This window comes from Fukomys damarensis, unplaced genomic scaffold (assembly GCF_012274545.1).
Source record: "Fukomys damarensis isolate Sample0158 unplaced genomic scaffold, DMR_v1.0_HiC HiC_scaffold_19, whole genome shotgun sequence".
Taxonomy (NCBI): domain Eukaryota; kingdom Metazoa; phylum Chordata; class Mammalia; order Rodentia; family Bathyergidae; genus Fukomys; species Fukomys damarensis.
In genome coordinates, this window is record NW_022900931.1 from 8,170,295 (window position 1) to 8,189,458 (window position 19,164).

Genomic DNA, 19,164 nt, shown 5'->3' on the forward strand with positions numbered 1-19,164 from the left:
CAAGCGTCCCGGGCGCTCGTAAAACCGCTTCCCCTCGCGACGCACCCGGGCCACAGGCCGCACCCAGCCCAGCCGACGCAGGGCGCACAGCCGGGTAGGGCCCAGATACTCACGCCATGGCTTAAGCCGCTGGAGGTTGCCGCTGCAGAGCCTGATGCTGCTGCCGCCGCTGCAAAGGCCAACGCTGCCGCAGGCACTACTGCCTCTAATACGCCATGGTGGCCGCGCAACCTGCGCGAGGGGAGGAAAAAGCACAGCAAGATAATCTACATCTAGGGGCAGGTGGAGCAGAAATGGCCGCGCCGCGTTGCCAGCCGACCTTTTATAGACTCCTCTCAGAGACGCAGCACAGGACGCATCCTTCCGCTGCAGCCACGTGACCCTGGCCGCCGAACCACTCGCTCACGTCCGTCTACTGGTGTCCGTCTCCGCCTTTAGGTCCAGGGCGTAGGTATGACTCGAGAGAAGCTTATTTTCAGGGTCTTACGAAAAGAAAAAGGTGCACTATTTTACAGGAGGCCTAGGATCAAAGAACCGCGATCCTCCCTGTTCCGCCTCGAAGCGCGGAGGGATCTGTCATAGCCGCCTCGCTTCCGGTGTGAGTTCCGAGGGCGGGGAGAGAAAGTCTTTCCTCTCGGGTTTCATTGCGGAGGCCAAGGCCGCATGGTTATCGCGCGAGATGCTGAAGGGGAACGCGCGTCGAGCCCATTGGTCCAAACCTGGTGAGTCATATATACTTCGAGTACTTATTGGTTCACGGCATGAGATGGGCGGGCTACTACTACACGGGCGCGCGCGGGAGGGAACGGAGCTATCCGTACAGTTCGCACCATAGAGCTGCGGGGTTCGGCAGCTATTGTTTCAAACTACTCCGTAGTAGTCGTCTCAATCAGGAGTCCTCCTTATAGGCTTTGACCTCCCACGCGCTTTTAACCGTGGCTTCAGGTCCTGGCCCCTGCGGTCCCTTACTGCCACCCTTAGGGAATCTCGGTGCTAGTGACCTGAACTCCACAGTTCGTCTTCCGCTGCCACCTGGACGGATTGGGTTGACTCCCGATCCGGAAAGGCCCCCGGAAGTTACACGAATCGAGTGTTGGTTTTCCAAAGCAACACAGTGGGCTGGCTTGGTCTCCCAGAGAGGGTCAGGACCCCAGTTGTAAGGGAGGTTATTCATGGAGATCATTAGCTCTCTCCCCACCTACTCCCAAAGGCCCGTAGAACCTACAGCAAAGACGCACCATCTTGGAGCATGAATTATTTCCACAATACTCGTATTTTAGGAGTCTGCTGTTCTATTTAGGAGTCTAGCCTATTATTGTAGAGGGAAATTTACTTTGGTTTGTATACGTTCAGATACTATTCAAGTGGCATCTCTCCAAGCAAGTTTGGATTAACTGCCAATTCCGGCCCTGCCAATTCTGTTAACTCCCAGGAGTAACTAACTTTCCAACAAGTCACCGTGATAGCCCAGTGATGAGAAGCTCCAGGCACCTCCCCCACTCGCTGGATGTGGCATTTGTGGCGAGGGTTGGCTCCCACAGTGGAGCTGCTGTAGAAATCCTGAGAATCTTCCCTCACACTCAGGCTCCCTCCATCAGCCCTGTAAAAGTGGAAACCTTAAGTTCCACTTCTATTTAAATAGGTCACATAAATATCATTACCGAGGGCTGGCTCTGTCATTAGCTGGGACGTTTAGCCAAATGACTTGTCCTCTCAGCCTGCAAAGTGAGGCTGATGAGTACCCTTGTCCTAGGAATGCAGTGAGATCATATACGTAAAGCCCTTAGCACAGTGCCTGGTAGAGCTCAATAAATAGTTGTTACTACAACTCAGGTCTTCTGACCTTGACCTCCCAATCCCCTTGCCTTTATCCCCATGACATCATCCTTTTTCCTTAGAGGACTCTACTCTTACTCACTGACACGAAACCAACAGCTATAAACAACTGGTATACACAAGTCACACTGGATGCTGCGATGTCTTTCCTTGCCTGGGGGGATTCGTGAGTGCTGAGATCACCCCTTGCTGGACATGGCACACACCTGGAATCCCCCCCACTGGAAGCCGGACTTTGAGCCTAGCCTGAGCTACACTGTGCACCCAAGCCTGGACTACAGAGCAAGATCCTGTCCCAAAAAAGAGTTGTTTTGTTTAGTGTTTCAGTGTCAAAGGAGTAAAAATCCTTAGCCATTAATCTGTATCTTTCCAAGGAATAATGAAGGAGGGAAGGCCCACATCCTCTTTTTGCTCTAGAGACTTAGCAAAGGCTCCCGACAACCAGCCATGCATATGGTTGGAATTAAAGTAACACTGCCTCTTTAGTGTGTGTGTGTGTGTGTGTGTGTGTGTGTGTGTGTGTGTGTGTGGTACCAGGCATCGAACTCAGGACCTTGTGCTTGTTAGACAGGGAAGCAGGAGTGGCACCACTGAGCTAAATTCCCAGCCCAACACTGCCCATTTTGACACTGCAGAGGTCATGGAATGAGTCCGGTGGCAACTTTTCCACCCATTCTGTTGTGAAGATGCAGGCCAAACACTTCAAAGGTTCTCAGCTGAAAATGAAGACCCAGCACTCCTTCAGTTTCATACCACACAAAGTCGGAGTTGTTGGAAAGATTTTATTTTCTTCTTCCTATGCTATGGAAGAACATTGTGTTCCTGTTTCATTTCCTCCCTTAGGAGAAAAAGGATAGCAGTTCTCTGGGTCTCAGGACTAAACTGCTCCTCACCAAGACAAGACATGGGACTGGTGACTGACTTCTGATCTGCCAGCTAACCCACTGATCACCACTGAAGGGCAGACAAGTGACTAAAAGGCAAATTGTGGACTTGGCCTCAGGGACCACGAGTTCAAACCATGAGGTGATCAAAATGAAAAAGTAAACAGCACCCAGGATGCAACTGTCCAGAGTCCGCATCTCTGGATTCTGGCCACTTACAGTTAAGTAGCATCTAAAGGCGCACAGCCTCCTAGCCTGGCCCAGGAATTGTCAGCTCCACGCCCAAGCTTCTGACCATTCTCCTTGGCTTTGACTTTCAAGTGAAAGGGTAGAGTTCTAGCAAATCCTCCAAGAGCTGAAGTTCTCAGCCAAGTTAGTCCAAGGAAGATGTACCATGACAGAGGCTTCTGGACACACATAGGGACCCCTATGTACAGAACCCCTCTCAGGGGCTCTCCAGGGCCCTCCAACCTCAAGCTGACCCTGAACCACATGAACAGACAAGGAAGCAAAACAGGTCAATGGAGGTGTGAACAGGTGGGTGGCCAGGGCCTAAGGCCCCGCAGACAAGTAAGTTTCCTCAGCAGAGCTCTTCCAGACATAAGCTTCAAGGTTTCTTTCCTGTATTTTTCAGAAAGTCACACCCAGCATATAAAGAAAATTCCTGCTGTCCAGAACTTGTTTTTTAGGAATGGGTAACAGGGAAGAACCAAAATAAACTTGGAATTTATGGAGTGTTCAAGATAATGATGAGTGTATTATTTTTAGGCCAAGTATGTGGTTTGCTAATCTAGAAGGTACCCAAAAGATCTCCAGACAGAAAAGTAGGAGCACTTGCTACTCCTTCAGGCAAAAGTGGGAGCTACTGAACAGAAAGAGTGGTGAGGCAGGTACTGCACCTTAGTCCACTTTTTTAAAGGGAAATACGTGGGCAGAGAGATGTCCCAGCCTCTCAGAGCACCACCTATCTTCCACATTTTTTGAGGAAAACTGTAAACCCACCAGTACTCAGGCTGAGTTCCCACTGCTGCTAAATTCTGAGGCCTTAAGAGTGAGGGTCTTGCTTGTAAGATTACAAAGTTACAGTTTGGGTTTTGTGAAGCATAACTAAAAGTCAGAGCTGCCCCTAAAGACAGAAAATAAACTCTTCCCTTCCCAAATTCAGTTGTGCTTGACTATGATATTTGGGACTCTATAATTTTTTTTTTTTTTTTTTAAGACAGGGTCTTCCTATGTAGTTCAGGCTGGCTTTGAACTCAAGTATGTTCCTAGGCTGACCTCCAACTTGGGTCACTCCTCCTGCCTTAGCCTCCTGGTGCTGGGTAAAATCTTGGGATTCTTTAAAGCTTTTCCTTTTTAAGCTCTTTCCAAAGTTTTATATAGAATTTGGTCAGAAATGACAGATTGGGAAATTTCTGAGTTTTATAATACTCATGGCAGGTAACCTAAATCCTTTATCCCAGCAATCCCTCGGCTGTAACACCACCACCACCACCACCACCCCAGGACACCAGAGAGGTCACTGGAGCCCTCCACACCAGCACCCAGGAGCGCTGAGGCTCAGATGTTTTCAGCTCCCATTTAATCCTAAGGAATAGCCGGGGTGGAGCACCTCTCAGGGCTCTTGGCTTCATCTTTCCAGTTGTTTGATATCTTACCCAAATAAAACAATGAACCTTGCAGATTAGCAGAGAGGAAGAAAGACTCTAAACGTAGTCAAGGCTATTCTCAACTTCCTAATCCATGACAAAAATGGAGCAGGCATCTATCTCTGCCCTCAACTGGGAGTTGCTGGGTATCGGTGCTATTTGAAGTCATTCGTGTCACTGTCAGTGGAAAGGAATGAGACAGCTGCAGAGGACACACAATCTCCCTGATGGAGAGGTAGTAAGAATAGATAAAATAAGGCTCAATGAGAACAAAATACTGGATGGGCAGATCAGAAATAAAACTGTCAGCTTTTTTGCCACAAATAGAAAAACACAAGACACAGACATGGTGTATTAGAACACTCCTCCCCACCCTCGGGATACATTTGCACTGCCATAAATAGTGCAGTTTTTAGCAGCAGGAACCAAGAAAAAACGTGGGCAGTACCCTCCTCCTCCTGGGACTCACTCTGTGCTCTCTCTTCCTGGGTAGCACCGATCTCCCCAGGTGCAGGGTGACAGACTGGATGGGGAAAGAGGGCTGTGCCAATTCACCTGCCCTTTGGCCTCTCTGGGTACCAGGAGAGCTCAGCAAACACCTTTCCAATGCTGCAGCAGACAGGGGAAACGCAGCTAGCTGCTGGGCCCTGTTCTTGCTCTAAGGCAACATGCTAGAAAGGCAAGTCCTTTCAGAGGACAAAACATGTTCACTGGGCCCTCAGTGGCAACTGGATTTTCCAGGTGACAGCCTGCTGTCCACCTCCTTCAGCTTCTACCGCTAAGCCTGTGTTCCTTCAAGGCCTTGTCCTACTGGTAATAAAAAAGGGATGAAACAGCATCCACATGAGGTGCTGCCTTGCAGCTGCTGTCCCTTCTTTATCTAAATGGCAGCCACAGATGAGATACAGACAGCATGCAGGCCCTCCGCTAGGCCCGAAGAACCAGCTCCTGGCCGCCCTGTGCACTCATTGATGACAGCTAATAAATAAAAACTCCAAATAACTGCATCGTATTATCCTGTGTGAGTCAGTAACAGTGTCCCCAGGAGAAATGTTCTTGGCATTTATGAAAAGTTGGTTGAGGGGGTGAGGGACTGGGCTTGTTTTCTAGGAACCACGGTCAAAGACCCAGCTATTCCACCCGCCTCACCCCTAGAAACCCTAAATACTGTCTCAGTGCTCACTCTGCAGAGTTGAGCTTGCACATCTGTAATCACAGTGCTTCTGTGATATTTAACTGAAAGGCAACATCTTGATTAGGTAGTTATGCTCCGGGACAAAAGCCAAACAGAAGGCATGAAACAGAAGAGAGGAAAAGACAGGCACTAAATAGGAAGGGGTAAAAGGGCAGCACAGGGCACACAAAGCAGGAAAACTGGGACAAAATACAAAACACCAAGTGGCCTCAACAGCTCAGGCCAGCACTCTATCGTCCCAATTCATTCTGGAAGTATCAGCTGGGACCAAGGAGGGAGTAGAGAGCACAGTGTTTGGTAACAAAAATAGGTAGGGCTGGGTAAGAAAATAGGGAACCAAAGAGATGACATTCTAATCAGCATGAAGCGACCAGGACAATGACCAGCAAGAACCAGGAGGCACCTAGGGACCCTGTGAGGCACCAACTATGTAGCCACATGTTTCTAACGGAGAATCCAGGGCCTGAACCGGACAGCTGCTTTGGCCTTCACCTGTACTTAGGTCTGTAGCAGCACCTCTGGCTCAGACAAGGAGCAGTAGAGAGTGTATCCCAACTCATCGATTTCCTCAGGAGTGAGCTCTGCAAATAAGTTCACCTTGGGGTTCAGGGCACTGGGCAGGACTCCAGCCTCTAAGTAGCGGATGAGTCCCCTCAGCGCCTGCAGGAAACGATCGGCCAGCACGTCTGAAGACCAGTCAGCCTCCTCCTGGGCCAAGTGGAGGATGACATTGGTTAGCTGACTGGCAGTGAGGTGGCCCAGAGCTGGGGTGGACTTGCATATGGCCTTGAGAATCTTGAGGCACAGAGATCGGCAGCCCGAGTCTGCCTGGTCCAAAGCCCGCAGGCGTGCCGTCTCGGCTGGACGCAAGCTCAGCCGCCACAGGTTGTCATACTGGGCTAGCCGGTGTGGTCTGGCCACCAAGACAGTGTCACCAAGGGTCACCGATGGCAGGAAGTCAATGACAAGATGTTTGTCCCGCTCATACTGCACTTCTAGCGTCAGGGCCTCTGGGGGTGGTGCTGGTCGGATCACATAGTCCAAGAGGGACCCTATGGCTGGCCAATTGATGGAGCCAGCCACGACCTTCTCAAATGTGTCTGCCACTGTCTTTGGGGAGAGGTAACCCCCTACTACACAGCGGTCCCAGTAACTGCTGCCACGAGGAAAGTACTCTGGGTTCTCTCGACGAACCAGGAAGAAGCCAGGGATGTTCATGATAGTATCCTCGCCAGGGATGCAAGACCACAGGTTCTGCTCCAACACGAGGGGCACAATGAGTTGGATATGGTCAGCTGTCACCACCTGCCGGGAGAGAATTGAAAAGGTTTTGAGGGGTTTACTCAGCTCAAGAGACATGTCCCCCCAACAACAACCTGCCATCTTGCAATCTCCCAACAAAAATGGAAGCTAAGAATTCTTTCATGTCACTGAAGCACTCTGCACAGAAGAAACCAGACAGGACAGATGGGGACAAGAATACAAGAAGGCCAGATGTGGTGGCACACACCTATAATCCCAGAACTTGGGAGGCTGAGGCAGAAGGATCACCAAAACTTCACGGCCAGCCTGAACTACACAGTAGACCCTGTCTCAAAAAAAAATTTTTCTTTTTTTTTTTTTGTACCCGGGATTGAACTCGGGTCCTTGCGCTTGCAAGGCAGGCCACCGAACCGCTGAGCTAAATCCCCGGCCCTCAAAAAATTTTTTAAAAAGAATACAGGAAAAAGCAGGTTTCTTACAGCTTCTTAAAAGTTACATGACTAGGGTATGGGGATTTGGCTCAATGGTTCTGCTGCCTGCCTCGAAAGGAAAAGAAAAAAGTGACATGACTGAACAATGAGGAAAGGGGTAAGGGAGACACCACAGCAGAATGACACGCTGCTTCCAGGCACAGGATGCACAAGCAGCAGGACCGCAGGTCTTTTGGGAGCCCGTGACACTGACTTCCTGGGCTGTATTTGGTCAGTCCCTACCCCAGCCTTCATGAGAAGCATCTCGTTACCTGCAGGTCATCATAGAGGCTGCCACTCAAGTACATCTCCCGAAGTGGCATGTCAGGCAGCTTGGCCCGTAGGAAGCCCCGGAGCTCAGCACATATGTCCACGGCAGCTTGCTTGGCTCGAGCCTGCTCTCCAGCAGGGATGGCTGCCCGGTTCCGGTAGTAAGAAAGAAGTTTCTCCTGCAGGGACATGCGGAGTCGTGACTTCTTCAAGTCTACCTGGCCCTTCCTGGCCAATGGCTTGGGCCGGGGCGGGCAGAATGTATCTGCCAAGGCAAGAGAGAGAAGCACATGAGCTCTTCCCATGCTTGCTTGGTCCACAGCTGCCTCAGCCCCAGAGAGAAGGGCCTAGCGCAAAGGGCAGTCCGTGCACACCCTGGCATGTATTCGCTCAGGAAATGCCTGCACAACAGGGTGGTACTGGAGTCCAGGGTCCCAGGAGCTGACAGCCCACCTCACCTGTGTCAAAGACCGAGGAGTCTGTGGGGAGGGTCTGCAGGGACCGGCTCAGGCCTGTCTTCATGTCCCTGCTCAGCAATCGTGGGGAGCCCATCCAGTTTGGTTCTTCCCAGCTCCTTTTCCCTGAATGGCTCAGGCGAGTGGGGCTTGTAGGGGCACTGATTGCCCGATCGTACATCTGCAATGGCAGAGAGGACACAGGACACAGACCTGCTTCCCTCCTCTCCTTCCAATTCCCTCCTCCCTAGCTCTTCTCTAGTAAGTTCAACTACTGTTTCCTGGAACCCAGGGCCTCGTATGTGCTTCCCAGCCTCAAGTACTGTTTTTTAATAATTTTATTTTATTCTAGACTATTGAATACATTACGTTATGCCAAAAATCAGGAAATACTAAAAAAAAAAAAGAAAAGTTTATCCATAATGTCCCCAAATCAGAGAAAACTGCTGATATTTCTTTCTAGAAATATATATTTATATAATCAGGATTATTATTTTCCATGTATTTTTCCCCCCTGTGTACTTTTCAAACTAGATCTGTTGGGTAGGAGGGAATACTAGAGACTGAATCCAGGGCCTTCACTCTTTTTATTGTATTTTTAAATATTCTGAATCAGGGTCTCACTAAGTTGCCCTGGCTGGCTTTAAACTTGCCATCTTCCTGCCTTAGTCTCCCAAGGTGCTGGGATTACAGGCATATACCACCATGCCTGGTCTTGAAAACAGTAAACAGTTATTATTGTTTCCTTGGTATCCCCAGGGGAGGGCTTTCAGGATACCCCAAGGATACCCAAACCTGCTGCTGTGTCCTTTAATAAAGATTCAGCAGTTACATATAACCTACACACAGGCACATCTTCCTGTATTTTTTTTTTTCCTGTATTAAGGATTGTCACTGGCCGGGGATTTAGCTCAGTGGTTTTGCCGCCTGCCTTGCAAGCACAGGGCCCGAGTTCAATTCCCGGTACCAAAAAAATAAAAAGAAAAAGGATTGTTACTGACTTTTTTTGTACCAGGGATCGAACTCAGGACCTTGCACTTGCAAGGTAGGTGACGGAACCACTGAGCTACATCCCCAGCTTGTATTAAGGATTGAACCCAAGGCCACTCTACTACTGAGCTATATACCCCCAGCCCTTTTTTATTTTTTGAGACAGGGTTTTGCTAAGTTGCCCAAGTGGGACTCAAACTTACAATCCTCCCGCTTAGCCTCCCGAGTGCTGGGATTCCAGGTATGCACCAATCCACCAGCTCCTCCTTTATACCTTAAGTCGTTTCTAGATTACTTACAAAATCTACCACAGAATAAATGCTATGGAAATAGTTGCCATACTGTATTCAGAAAAATGACAAGAAAAAAGTCCATACATGTTCAGTACTGATGCATGTTTTAAAAAATACTTTCAATCAGTAGATGTCTGAACGTGTAGTTTGAAACTCACAGATACAGAGGGTACAAGCGCTGGGCATTGTTCTAGATGCTAAGAATAAAGCAGCCAACTAAGAATCTCAAATCCTCACCCTCATGGAGTTTCTAGTGTACTAGAGGGATAGAAACAATACATAATAAACAAGTTAATGTACACAGAGATAAACATTTTTTAAAAAATAAGGTTGGAAAAGGAAATACAAGTTCATGTGCGGTGAGATGCTGCTATTTTAAATTAAAGTAGTTGCTGGGTGTGGTGGCAAATGCCTGTGTTCCCTACTTGAGAGGCTGAGTCAGGAGAAAGGCAAATTTGAGGATAGCCTGGACAACTTAGTGAGACACTAACATTCAAAATTTAAAAAGTTGTTTCAGAATTAAAAAATAAGATGACCAAGGGATGTAGCTCAGTGGTAGCTCATCCCTGGGTTCAATCTACAGTACTAAACAAAGTAGTCAGGAAAGGCCGTTTTGGTTACTTGACATTTTTTTGTTTGCTTGTATCCCCGGTGCTTTTTCAGGGTAGAGTCCTGAAAGCAAGCCTACTGAGTTCTCTCAGCATCTTGCCCAAAGGTCCCAAATAATCAAGGTACATGAGCAGCGTCCAGGTCCTGTTCCACAGGAGCTCCCTCTGTAGATGCTGCCCCACCTGCTCCCATCCCTGGCCCAGGCCGCAGGTACTTACCCGCTTAACCGCCAGCGTGGCGATGCCCAGCATGGCCGCTCCACCCACCCCCAGCACCAGCCGGGCATTGGAGAGCACAAAATCAATGGCCGTGCCAATGCCATTGTCATCTTTCTTGCCTTTGCGCTCACCAGCGCCTGCCATCGCTCACCTGAGAAGAAGACAGAACACAGCCATCACCACCTGGGACTTCTCCCACCAAGAAGGGTAGCCCTCTGCCTTCACCTGCCTCTTCCGTCGAGGTCAGGGTACCCTTCCTGACTCCAGCACTGTGTGCTCTGGAATCTGAGGGCGGTGGCATGGCCCATGATAGATCTAGATAGCAGGGGGAGGACCTGATTGTGTGCACTGATGGGCTACAAAGCTTTAAATTCACTGTCAGTCCCTTGTTTGTATTACAATGAAATTCCTGCCCCACTAGGCAGTGTCACCACTCTCTACCACTTCACAGCGGCATAGGGCTGGTCAGGTTTTGCTCCCTTGTCCACTACTTTGTGACATGTTAGAACTGAGAAGGGCCTTGGGGCTTATCTAATCCGATCCCACCATTCCTCAGTAAGGGGGTAACTTGCCAGAAGTCCTAGAGAAAAAGGACATGTGTATCTCCAGAACTCAGCACTACCAACTCCTTTTACACTGTTTTCTCTATTGCATTATGCTTACCCTAACCCAATTCAAACTGGTCCTAAGTCTGTCTTCTGCAAACAAAACACAAAATAGCAGGGAACAAACACCCTGCTGATGGAGACATAACTGCAAGTCCACATAGGAGTATGGTGTAAGGGTCCTTTGTGGATGTTCCTATTGGGCAAATGCTTGCTTCTTGGGGCAAGTGTGCAGGGAGACACTAAGGCTCGGGCAAAGGCCAAGAAAAACAAAGGATGCCACAGACTCAGCTATGGACTGGAAAACAAAAATACCCAGAGCTCAAATGCACTTTAAATAACTCAAAATGTGTTCACATAAAAGATATACATGGGCACACCAAGAAGAGACTGCCTAGCACTCAAGGGGGCAGCACACACACACACACACACACACACACACACTCTCTCTCTCTCTCTCTCTCTCTCTCTCTCTCTCTCTCTCTCGCTTCAAAGTAGTCATCCAGCTATCTTCCCGAAAGAAATAAAAGCATCCTACCACAGCGATATATGCACATCCATGTTTATAGCAGCAGTTTATAGTAACTGAATCTTGGAAACTACCCAAATGCCTAATACCAGACGAGTGGATAAAGATGTGGGGCTTTTTTCCTACAATGGAGCACTACTGTGCCACAAAGAAAGATGAGCTTCAGACACTTATAGCTAAATGGATGGACCCCGAGATCATACTCTTAAGTGAAATAAATCAAGCACACATTTTAAATACTGCATTGTTTCTCTGGTGTGAGAAACCGAAAGTGGAAATATGGACTGAAACGTATAAGAGAGGTTGAGAAATGGGAAGAAAGTCTTCAAATGGGAAGGGGAACAAGGGAAGATAGAGGGAGAAAGGAACAGACAAGAAAAAAAGTGGAAATAGAAGAAAAAAGTGGAAACAAAGCTTCTGTTCATAGGGAGGGGAGGGGGGTTGAGGGGAAATGGGATAAAATAAAATTTATTTTTTGTTAAAAAAAAAAAAAAGATTTACCTCAAAAAAAAAAAAAAGTCATCTTGATCTGAACAGCCCTTGCCTGACCAGGTAAGGAGGCCACATTGGTCAGACATGACTGCTGAGCTCAGCATTGCTACTCTCTCCCACCCGGCATGTCCCCAGAAAACACACATGAAAAATAAAGCTGAGTGGCACCTAGGGTCCCCAAATACCCTCAAAGAGGACAACACATGGGGATCTATGGCTGGAGGTGTGGCTCAGTTGTAGAGCCCATGCTTAGCATGCATGAGGCCTTAGGTTCAATCCCCAGCACCAAAAATTAAAAATAAAATATAGGATCAGTGTATACATCTTCCAGTATAAAATAAAGTTCTTTCTCATATCTTGTGAGGACTGGGTACTGCTAGTTCTACACCTCATGCCCTATGCCTACACTTCCCTACCCCCTCAAAAAATGTATGAATAATTGAAACAAACTAATAAATGAAAAAGAAATATTTCTGACTCTACTTATTCTAGCAACTGAGTTAACTAAGAGTTACTGCCAAGTCCAAAAAGTCTTTCTCTCACACACATTCACAACCTTGGTGGCACTTTCCTTTTCTTCACCTTTTGTAGTCCACAGAAGCTTCAGGTTTAGAACAGTGAGGAATTACCTGGTCAAACAAAATATATTTCTGCTTCAAATGCACAGAGCAGACAAGGCCAAGGAGAATATTTAAACTTGGTACTTCCGAGTGGCATCAGGCCAGAGAGCCAGCCGCTCTTCCTTCGGGGGCCACTGTGACGGAGATGGGACATCTAGACAGCAGAGGCAGAGGAGTGTGACCAGGAGAAAGCGGAACCTTACACATTTCCCTACATAGTCATGACTTCTATTTTTTTCAGGAACTACAAAAGAACTGCACAAAGCTCTGGGTTCAACTTCCACCACTGAAAAAACAAAACCACTTTTGCTGATGCATTTACAACAGGAAAAACCACTGTGTGCAGCGATCTTTAAATCATTCTTGAATGATGCAGCAGGATCAGAAGAGCACCTGTTCCTCCAAGCAAAAGGTAGAAGGGGCCTCCTGGGCCCTTCTGGGACAGTGTGAAGAACAAGGTGGATTTAGCTCAGTCGTGCCTCCACCTGAAGGTGGTGCCGCAGCGCAAAAGGAGAGAGATGAGCTTTAGAGTCGGAAGTCCTGAGATTGAGTTGTCTTGAGCCCTGGCTAATTAGCTGGGTGACCTCAAATGGGTTGTTTATCCCTTCAACTATGAAAAGGGGATAATGGTAGGGTTGTGGTGAGGAAACAACATCTACCAAGACACTATAAGCAAACACTTTATAAACTGTAAACATGCTCCCCAAGTGAGGGCTATCATTAAGTCCTCTCAAATGTCCCTCAGCTAGTCAAAAGACCAGCTTTCAGAAGGCAGTCGGCAACCTAGACTGTTCTTTGAGCTACACAGCACCTTTAGGGACAGAACTCAAAAGGCCCCTGCAACACTACAAACAAAGCTCTCCTGGGCTTGAAATCAGAACTATGTAAGTAGAGCAGGGCAGGCTTGATAAAGGTTCTTCCTACTGTAGTGCTACACTCCCACACCATCGAAGGGCCAGGTGGTGTCACAGACCCAGGAACCTCGACAGAGCATCCACAAGCTCCAACAGGGAGACTGTCCTTATTCTAAAACTTAATCGAACCTGTTCACTGGAATCTGCCCCCCAACCACAGCATGCCCAGCTCTCAGGCTCTGCTGCACTGGCCTGTGGCCTGCGACATATGGAGAAGACAAAAACACCACTGCTTAAGGAGGGAGGGGGCTGGATGCTCAGGGCAACAAGAAGAACCACTTACTGTTCTCAGTGGTACACACCTATAATCCCAGCACTCAGGAGCCTGAGGCCAGTCTGCCTCAAAAATAAAAACATTAAAAAGAGAGAGAGAGGACCACAATTATTTAACAGATAAAGTTTCAGATCTCCCAAGTAAAAAAAGTTCTGGAGATCCATTCCACAATGTGATTATACCAGACAGAACTGAATTGTACACTTAAAATTGCTTAAAATAGGGCCAGGGATTTAGCAGTGGCACCAGGGCCTGCCCCACAAGTAGGAAGGTCCCAAAAAAAAAATGCTCAAGACGGTAGCAGTGTGTCAGTGCACACCTGTAATCCCAAGACTCTGGAAGGCTGAGAAGGGATCCCAAGTTGTAGGTCCTAGGACTCCCACAGAAAGCATCCTGATCCACATCTGGCGGGAAGAAGTGCTACAACTGAGAAGCCAAGAAGAACAACAGGCCCTGCTGGGCTTCTCCTCTCAGTCTATTACAGTTAGATTCCTCTCTGTCCAATCATATTTCTTCACGACTGTTTTTAATTCCTTGCACTGAAGAATAAAACAAGTAATCTACCCTGGGTTGATGGGTCTTCATTTCTAAGGGCTTCCAGGCACTTACACTTGTTATTAAATCAATAAATCTGTGGCTCTTTTCTCGTTAACCTGTCTTCTTAGAGGAGTGCTGGCCATGGCCCTTCATGATGGGCAGGAAAAGGACCCCCTTGTGGTGGACATCTGACATACTCTCTCATCTTCACCACGACACTCCCATGAGGTCGGTAATATTGTGATCTCCAGTTTAAAGATAAAGGCAATGAAGATATTAAATGAGCGGCCCTCAGTAACTTACCACATCCATCAACTGTGCAGCCAGGATTTGAACCTAGGCAGAGGAGTCCCGGCACAGCCTACAGCTTCACCTCACCTGCCCTCCCTCTAGTAACTACTGGACCACAAGCTTTTAAAATTCCTTTTCCCCACTGAATGCATTGTGGTGCACTCACTGCTACATCTCCCGGGATCAATGCTTGACACAGTAAACAGCCGTTGTGTGAATGAATTATTTTCTCTATGGCATTTGATTTGTTTAGTGGACGGTGATGGCAAGATATAGCAACTCACAGTTGCAAAGATTAGGTATACAAAGATTTCAATAACAGCTTCTTTTTGAGGCGCGCTACTGTCCGGGGCAGACAGGTTCCCACAGGCATCATACTGTCCCTGGCTTTGTACTGCCAAAGGCAGGTCTGCCAATCAGTGAAACTGACCAGGGAGAACCAAAAGCCATGACAGAAGGCTCCTCCATCTCAATCCAAAACAGCACCCTCTGCCCTTGGGGCAACCACCGCAACGACCCTTTACCCTCTCACCTTCTGCCTCAGCCAAGTGGCCACCAAGCCCTTCACTCCTATACATGTTGGATTTTACATGCAACCACCCTCACCATCCCAGTCCCTGGATCCAACTGCCCAGATTCACTGCCTCTCTTCTTGTGTACTTCCCACAGCACCTTGGTATGCTCTAAGGCACAAATGCGGCCATGCCATTCCCTTCTTACAAAGCTAGGACAGTCTTTCCAGACCTTGTCCAGCCTCAAGTCGTCACTTGCCTTACAGGTGCTCCATTCTAGCAACGCCAGGTTTCCAGACGACAAAATGCAGTTTCCACCTCCAGGCATTTGTTTATCTTTTTCCCCTTGTCCAGAGAGCTATTTCTGATCTGAGATAGATCTCAAATGTCCTCTTTTTTACAGCCAACTATGATCCTCTCTTACCATAAAACCCTAGGTCTTCCTTTCTGCCCCCACAGCTCTCTACACAACCTCCTAGCATAGAGCTGCTCATATGGGGATTACTTCCCATTGATATCATTGTAAGACTGAGTTCCCTAATGGACACATCGTTCATCTCTATCTCTAGAGCCTACCAGAATGCCAGGCCCATACGAGGCCCTCCAGGAAGGCTGCTGAATTAAATATAGTCATCATGCTGCAGTGAGACTTCTTGCTGACACCAGCATCCAGAGTAAATAGAACTAGCCTACCCCTTGCCAAGAACTATCCCCAGTCTGTGTGTGCACTCACCATCTCACTGAATTCTCATCAGAACCCAAGAAGGCAGCTACTATTACATGTATCTCACAAATGGGAAAGCGAAGGCCTGGAAAGGTTTAGTGACTTACCCTCATTCCCATGGCTATCAGTAGCAGTGCCAGGATTTGAACCCAAGCACTAGATTCTGAAATCCATACACTATGCTTACTTGTGGACTATGTTATAACAAAACTGTGGGAGCCCGCTGGCATTTGACATTGGAAAAGTAACTTCTTAATCCATGACTCTATCTGTTTGTTTATTTGGCGTTTCTGAGACAAGGGTCTCAGCAGTGCAGATGGGATTATCGGTGTTGACCTGGAACTCACTGTATAATCCAGGCTGGTTTTATGGGATTACAGGCGTGCACCACCACACCCAGCTCAAGGACTTTGTTAAATTTGACCTTGTGATGGGAGGAACTCAGGATAGCCAAAGATCTGATCTCCCTATATAGTTGCTTGATGCTTCCTGTTGGGGGCCTTTTAAAAAAGAGCTGTTTCTGTGAAATAAACGGGACCTCTTGTCTCCCACACTATCGAGTGCGCTGTCCTTTCTCAATCCTCACTCCCCAACTCAGGTACGTTCGTGTTGTGACGGCTGGACCGCCACACAAAACATAGTTATGTTTTAGGGAACATGATCTGACCCACAAACAAGTACACATACCTGAATCTACTAAAGAATGAGCTGGCTTGAAATTGAATTCTAATGGCTTTAACCAATAGTTTTCTAACATTTTCATATATAAAATGTTCTATAAGATGGTGACACTAATTTGTTTTGTTGGGGCCTTATACTCAGGGCCTATTTTTTTCCCCACAAAAGGTCTCACTTCTAATATGTCTGATTTCCTCCACTGAGGAAACTAAAGGAAGGATGCTGGTAACTAAAAGATTCTCCCTAAGATCTGTTATGTAAAGGTACAAGATCCCAATGACTGTAACTGTACTATATACTTAAAAAGTACCAATAAACCAGATACAAATGGAAATAAATAAATAAAAGGTTCTCCCTTTCCTGGTTTTCCCTGCATCACAAAAAAAAGTGATGCCTATGAAAAGAAGGGCCTGCTTACCTGAGGCTTCTTAATACATCGGGAAGGTGGGAGTGGGAGAGAGCAGGAGTGTCCACAGAAGGCACCTCCTTGCAGTCAGGGTACAAGAATAAAGGAGAGGATCCTAAACAAGCCCCCCCAGTTTGCTGTGGAGGAAGACCAGGCCTTTCTCTAGCTGCTTCTCCCGGGCCTGGGGATCCTCTAGCCTCTGATTCTTCCGGAACTCACGGCGGACAGAGGCAAAGTAGAAGTCTCGATCAGTGTAGCGAAGCTCTCGGCCCTGGCGCAGCAGAGCCCGGTAGAGACTCAGCACTGCCTCTCGGCTCCACGGGGCCATGGGGGACGGGCGGGGGCTGGCGTCACACTCTACACAGAAGAGAAAATGTACAAGTCAAGAATAAGAATGACATCAGGGTCTGCAGAGAATGTACAGGTCAGGGGCGTCTAGTGCAGTATTCAGACTTCCAGGGTTACACTTTCACTTCACTGTAGGACTAGTCCTTCCAACACTCCCTCCTCCCAAAGTACAGGTTACAGCTCACCAGGGCTTGGAAGCTTGGTTTGCCAGACTGGAATCCTGTCTGTGTCACTTACTTGCCTGATGGCTCTGGGTAAAGTTCCTAATCTCGAGCATTAGCTTCCTCACTTATAAAATGGAAATAATGATACTACATGTAACAGCAACTACGATTTTGAGAACTTCCCACCTGTAAAGCACCCATAATAGAACTTCATCACAAAGTATAGTCCAGAGTGGCTGAAGTCAAGAACTCAGCCATATTCGAATACTAGCACCACGGCTCTCATGAGCAGCATTACCCTGGGCAAGTTTCCTAACCTCTCTGTGCTTGGCTCACTTCCTCCATTGTGCAATGAGACTAAATTATATTTTGCCCAAATGGTTGGTCTGGGCATTAAGAGTTAGGAAAAGCACTTGGCACATACTGAGTACTCTATCAAGGAAAGCTATCATTAGGGCCACCTAGCCAGGTTTGTAAACACTCAATAAATATCACATTTAGTTATACACAAACTGCCACTGCCTTTCTTCAGTAACAATAAGCCCTTACACAAGCACAAATGTCATCATCTGTAAAGTGCTTCGCCATCAATTACATTTTAACTAAGAACCTATGATGAGGTAACAGTGTTATGATAGTAACAGTGATCGCTTATTGAGGGTTTACTCACTACCAGGAATGTTCTAAGCATATCCCACTAACAACTCACTCTATCAACAACCCCAGTGTCATCATTAGCCCCAAGTGGAGGAAATGGAAGCCTGCAGAAGTAACTTGGGGACAGGCACACAGCTGTAAAGGTATGTGAGTGTGTGAGGGGTGCTCAGGACCCCAACTCTGCATACACTGTATGTGAGTGACCGTGTGCTGCGGCCTTCCCAAGAGTGCAGCACTTCTGGGCGTCCCAGAAACTTTCCCAGCAACATGCCTGGCACGTAGCTGGGGCTCAAAGCTGCTGAGTGAAAGAGGGAAAACTCACAATGGCCCTTTGAGGAAGAAAGGATCACACACACACACACACACACACACACACACACACACACACACACCTTCGTAAATAAAGAAATGAGTTGAATGGGACAGGTATTTGGAGAAAAAGGATCTGACCCTTGAGCCCAAAGCCAACGCGCCGCTGTCTCCGGCCATGCTAACTTCCTGCCCGAGCTCGGGCTACCTACGTCTCCGTCCCTAAAGGCTTCCCATGAACAGGGAAGCAGAAAACCAACAAAGGTGTTTGATGAGGTAGAAAGCGACTGACACAGGAAGGCTGTTGCTACTACGTCGCTAGGCGATGGGCAGCGGGACCCGGCCGCCCCAAAGTGCCTTCCCAGACCCTGGGGGACGGGATCGAGCGGGTGCGGCGACCCCCAGGCCAGGGCTGGGACCCGAAGAGCCTCCAGGGAAAAGCGCAGGACCGGCCCAAGGGAGCCCTGGCGCAGGCAGACAGCCAGAGCCCTGGCCTGATGGAGGGCGCCAGGAGCGGCCCTTAGGGAAGACGCTCAAGACCCCGACCCCCGGCCCCCAGCCTCATTCCCCTCACTCACCTTCGGGCTGCGCGCACTACCACTCCTCTGGGTTCGCCTCTCGCCCAGTGCCTCTCTCGGGGTCACCCATCAACATGGCCCCTTTACTTCCGGGACGTGACCTTGTGCACATAGCAGAGGGCGGGACTGAAAGGAGCACGGAGGCGAACGGAGGCGGAAAAACTTCCGATCTTATCGTCCTCAACCTCCCTCCCGCCGGAAGCTTCATCGGGCCCCGCCCCTCGACCGGGCTCCGCCCACCAACGTTACCAGGCCTCCTGGCGAGACGTCACTAGGGCGGGGCTGTGGAGCCCGCCGGCTGAGGGGTGTGGGGCCGAGGTCTGACTGGGCACCTGGGGGTCCCGAGGGAGCAGAGAGGATCGGATGGGCCTTCTCGCCTTCCCTCCTAGTGCAC

At 48.4% G+C, this 19,164-nt stretch overlaps 2 protein-coding genes across 5 annotated transcripts in view; both read right to left on the bottom strand.

Moving 5' to 3' along the window:
* Atf4 (activating transcription factor 4) overlaps positions 1–302 on the bottom strand; it is a 2,133-nt gene extending 1,831 nt beyond the window's left edge. Inside the window, exon 1 of the mRNA XM_010612684.3 lies at positions 114–302. The gene's annotated coding sequence lies outside the window, so the exon portion shown is untranslated. The remainder of the gene's footprint in view (positions 1–113) is intronic.
* A 4,222-nt stretch (positions 303–4,524) lies between these two features.
* On the bottom strand, positions 4,525–17,007 carry Mief1 (mitochondrial elongation factor 1). Of its 4 annotated transcripts, none has more exons than XM_010612667.2 (5): positions 16,934–17,007; positions 10,133–10,283; positions 8,026–8,203; positions 7,570–7,832; positions 4,525–6,869 (listed from the first exon to the last, which is right to left on the bottom strand). In XM_010612667.2, the coding sequence occupies exons 2-5, from the start codon at positions 10,274–10,276 to the stop codon at positions 6,063–6,065; spliced, it is 1,392 nt and encodes a 463-aa protein (XP_010610969.1). In that variant the 5' UTR covers positions 10,277–10,283; positions 16,934–17,007; the 3' UTR covers positions 4,525–6,062. The 4 variants fall into 4 exon arrangements, with proteins under 4 accessions (XP_010610969.1, XP_010610961.1, XP_010610976.1 ...); XM_010612659.3 differs by lacking the exon at positions 16,934–17,007 and adding an exon at positions 16,727–16,831; XM_010612674.3 differs by lacking the exon at positions 16,934–17,007 and adding an exon at positions 12,388–12,440.
* Positions 17,008–19,164: the final 2,157 nt, after the last annotated feature.

What these genes read in the sequence shown, in the direction of transcription:
- Mief1 (XM_010612667.2), bottom strand. Translation starts at nt 10,276, where the DNA reads ATGGCAGGCGCTGGTGAGCGCAAAGGCAAGAAAGATGACAATGGCATT. An exon ending in CTCCTCGGTCTTTGACACAG is followed by an intron (nt 7,833 to 8,025) that starts GTGAGGTGGGCT and finishes TTGCCTTGGCAG; the next exon opens with ATACATTCTGCCCGCCCCGG. An exon ending in GCCTCTATGATGACCTGCAG is followed by an intron (nt 6,870 to 7,569) that starts GTAACGAGATGC and finishes CTCTCCCGGCAG; the next exon opens with GTGGTGACAGCTGACCATAT.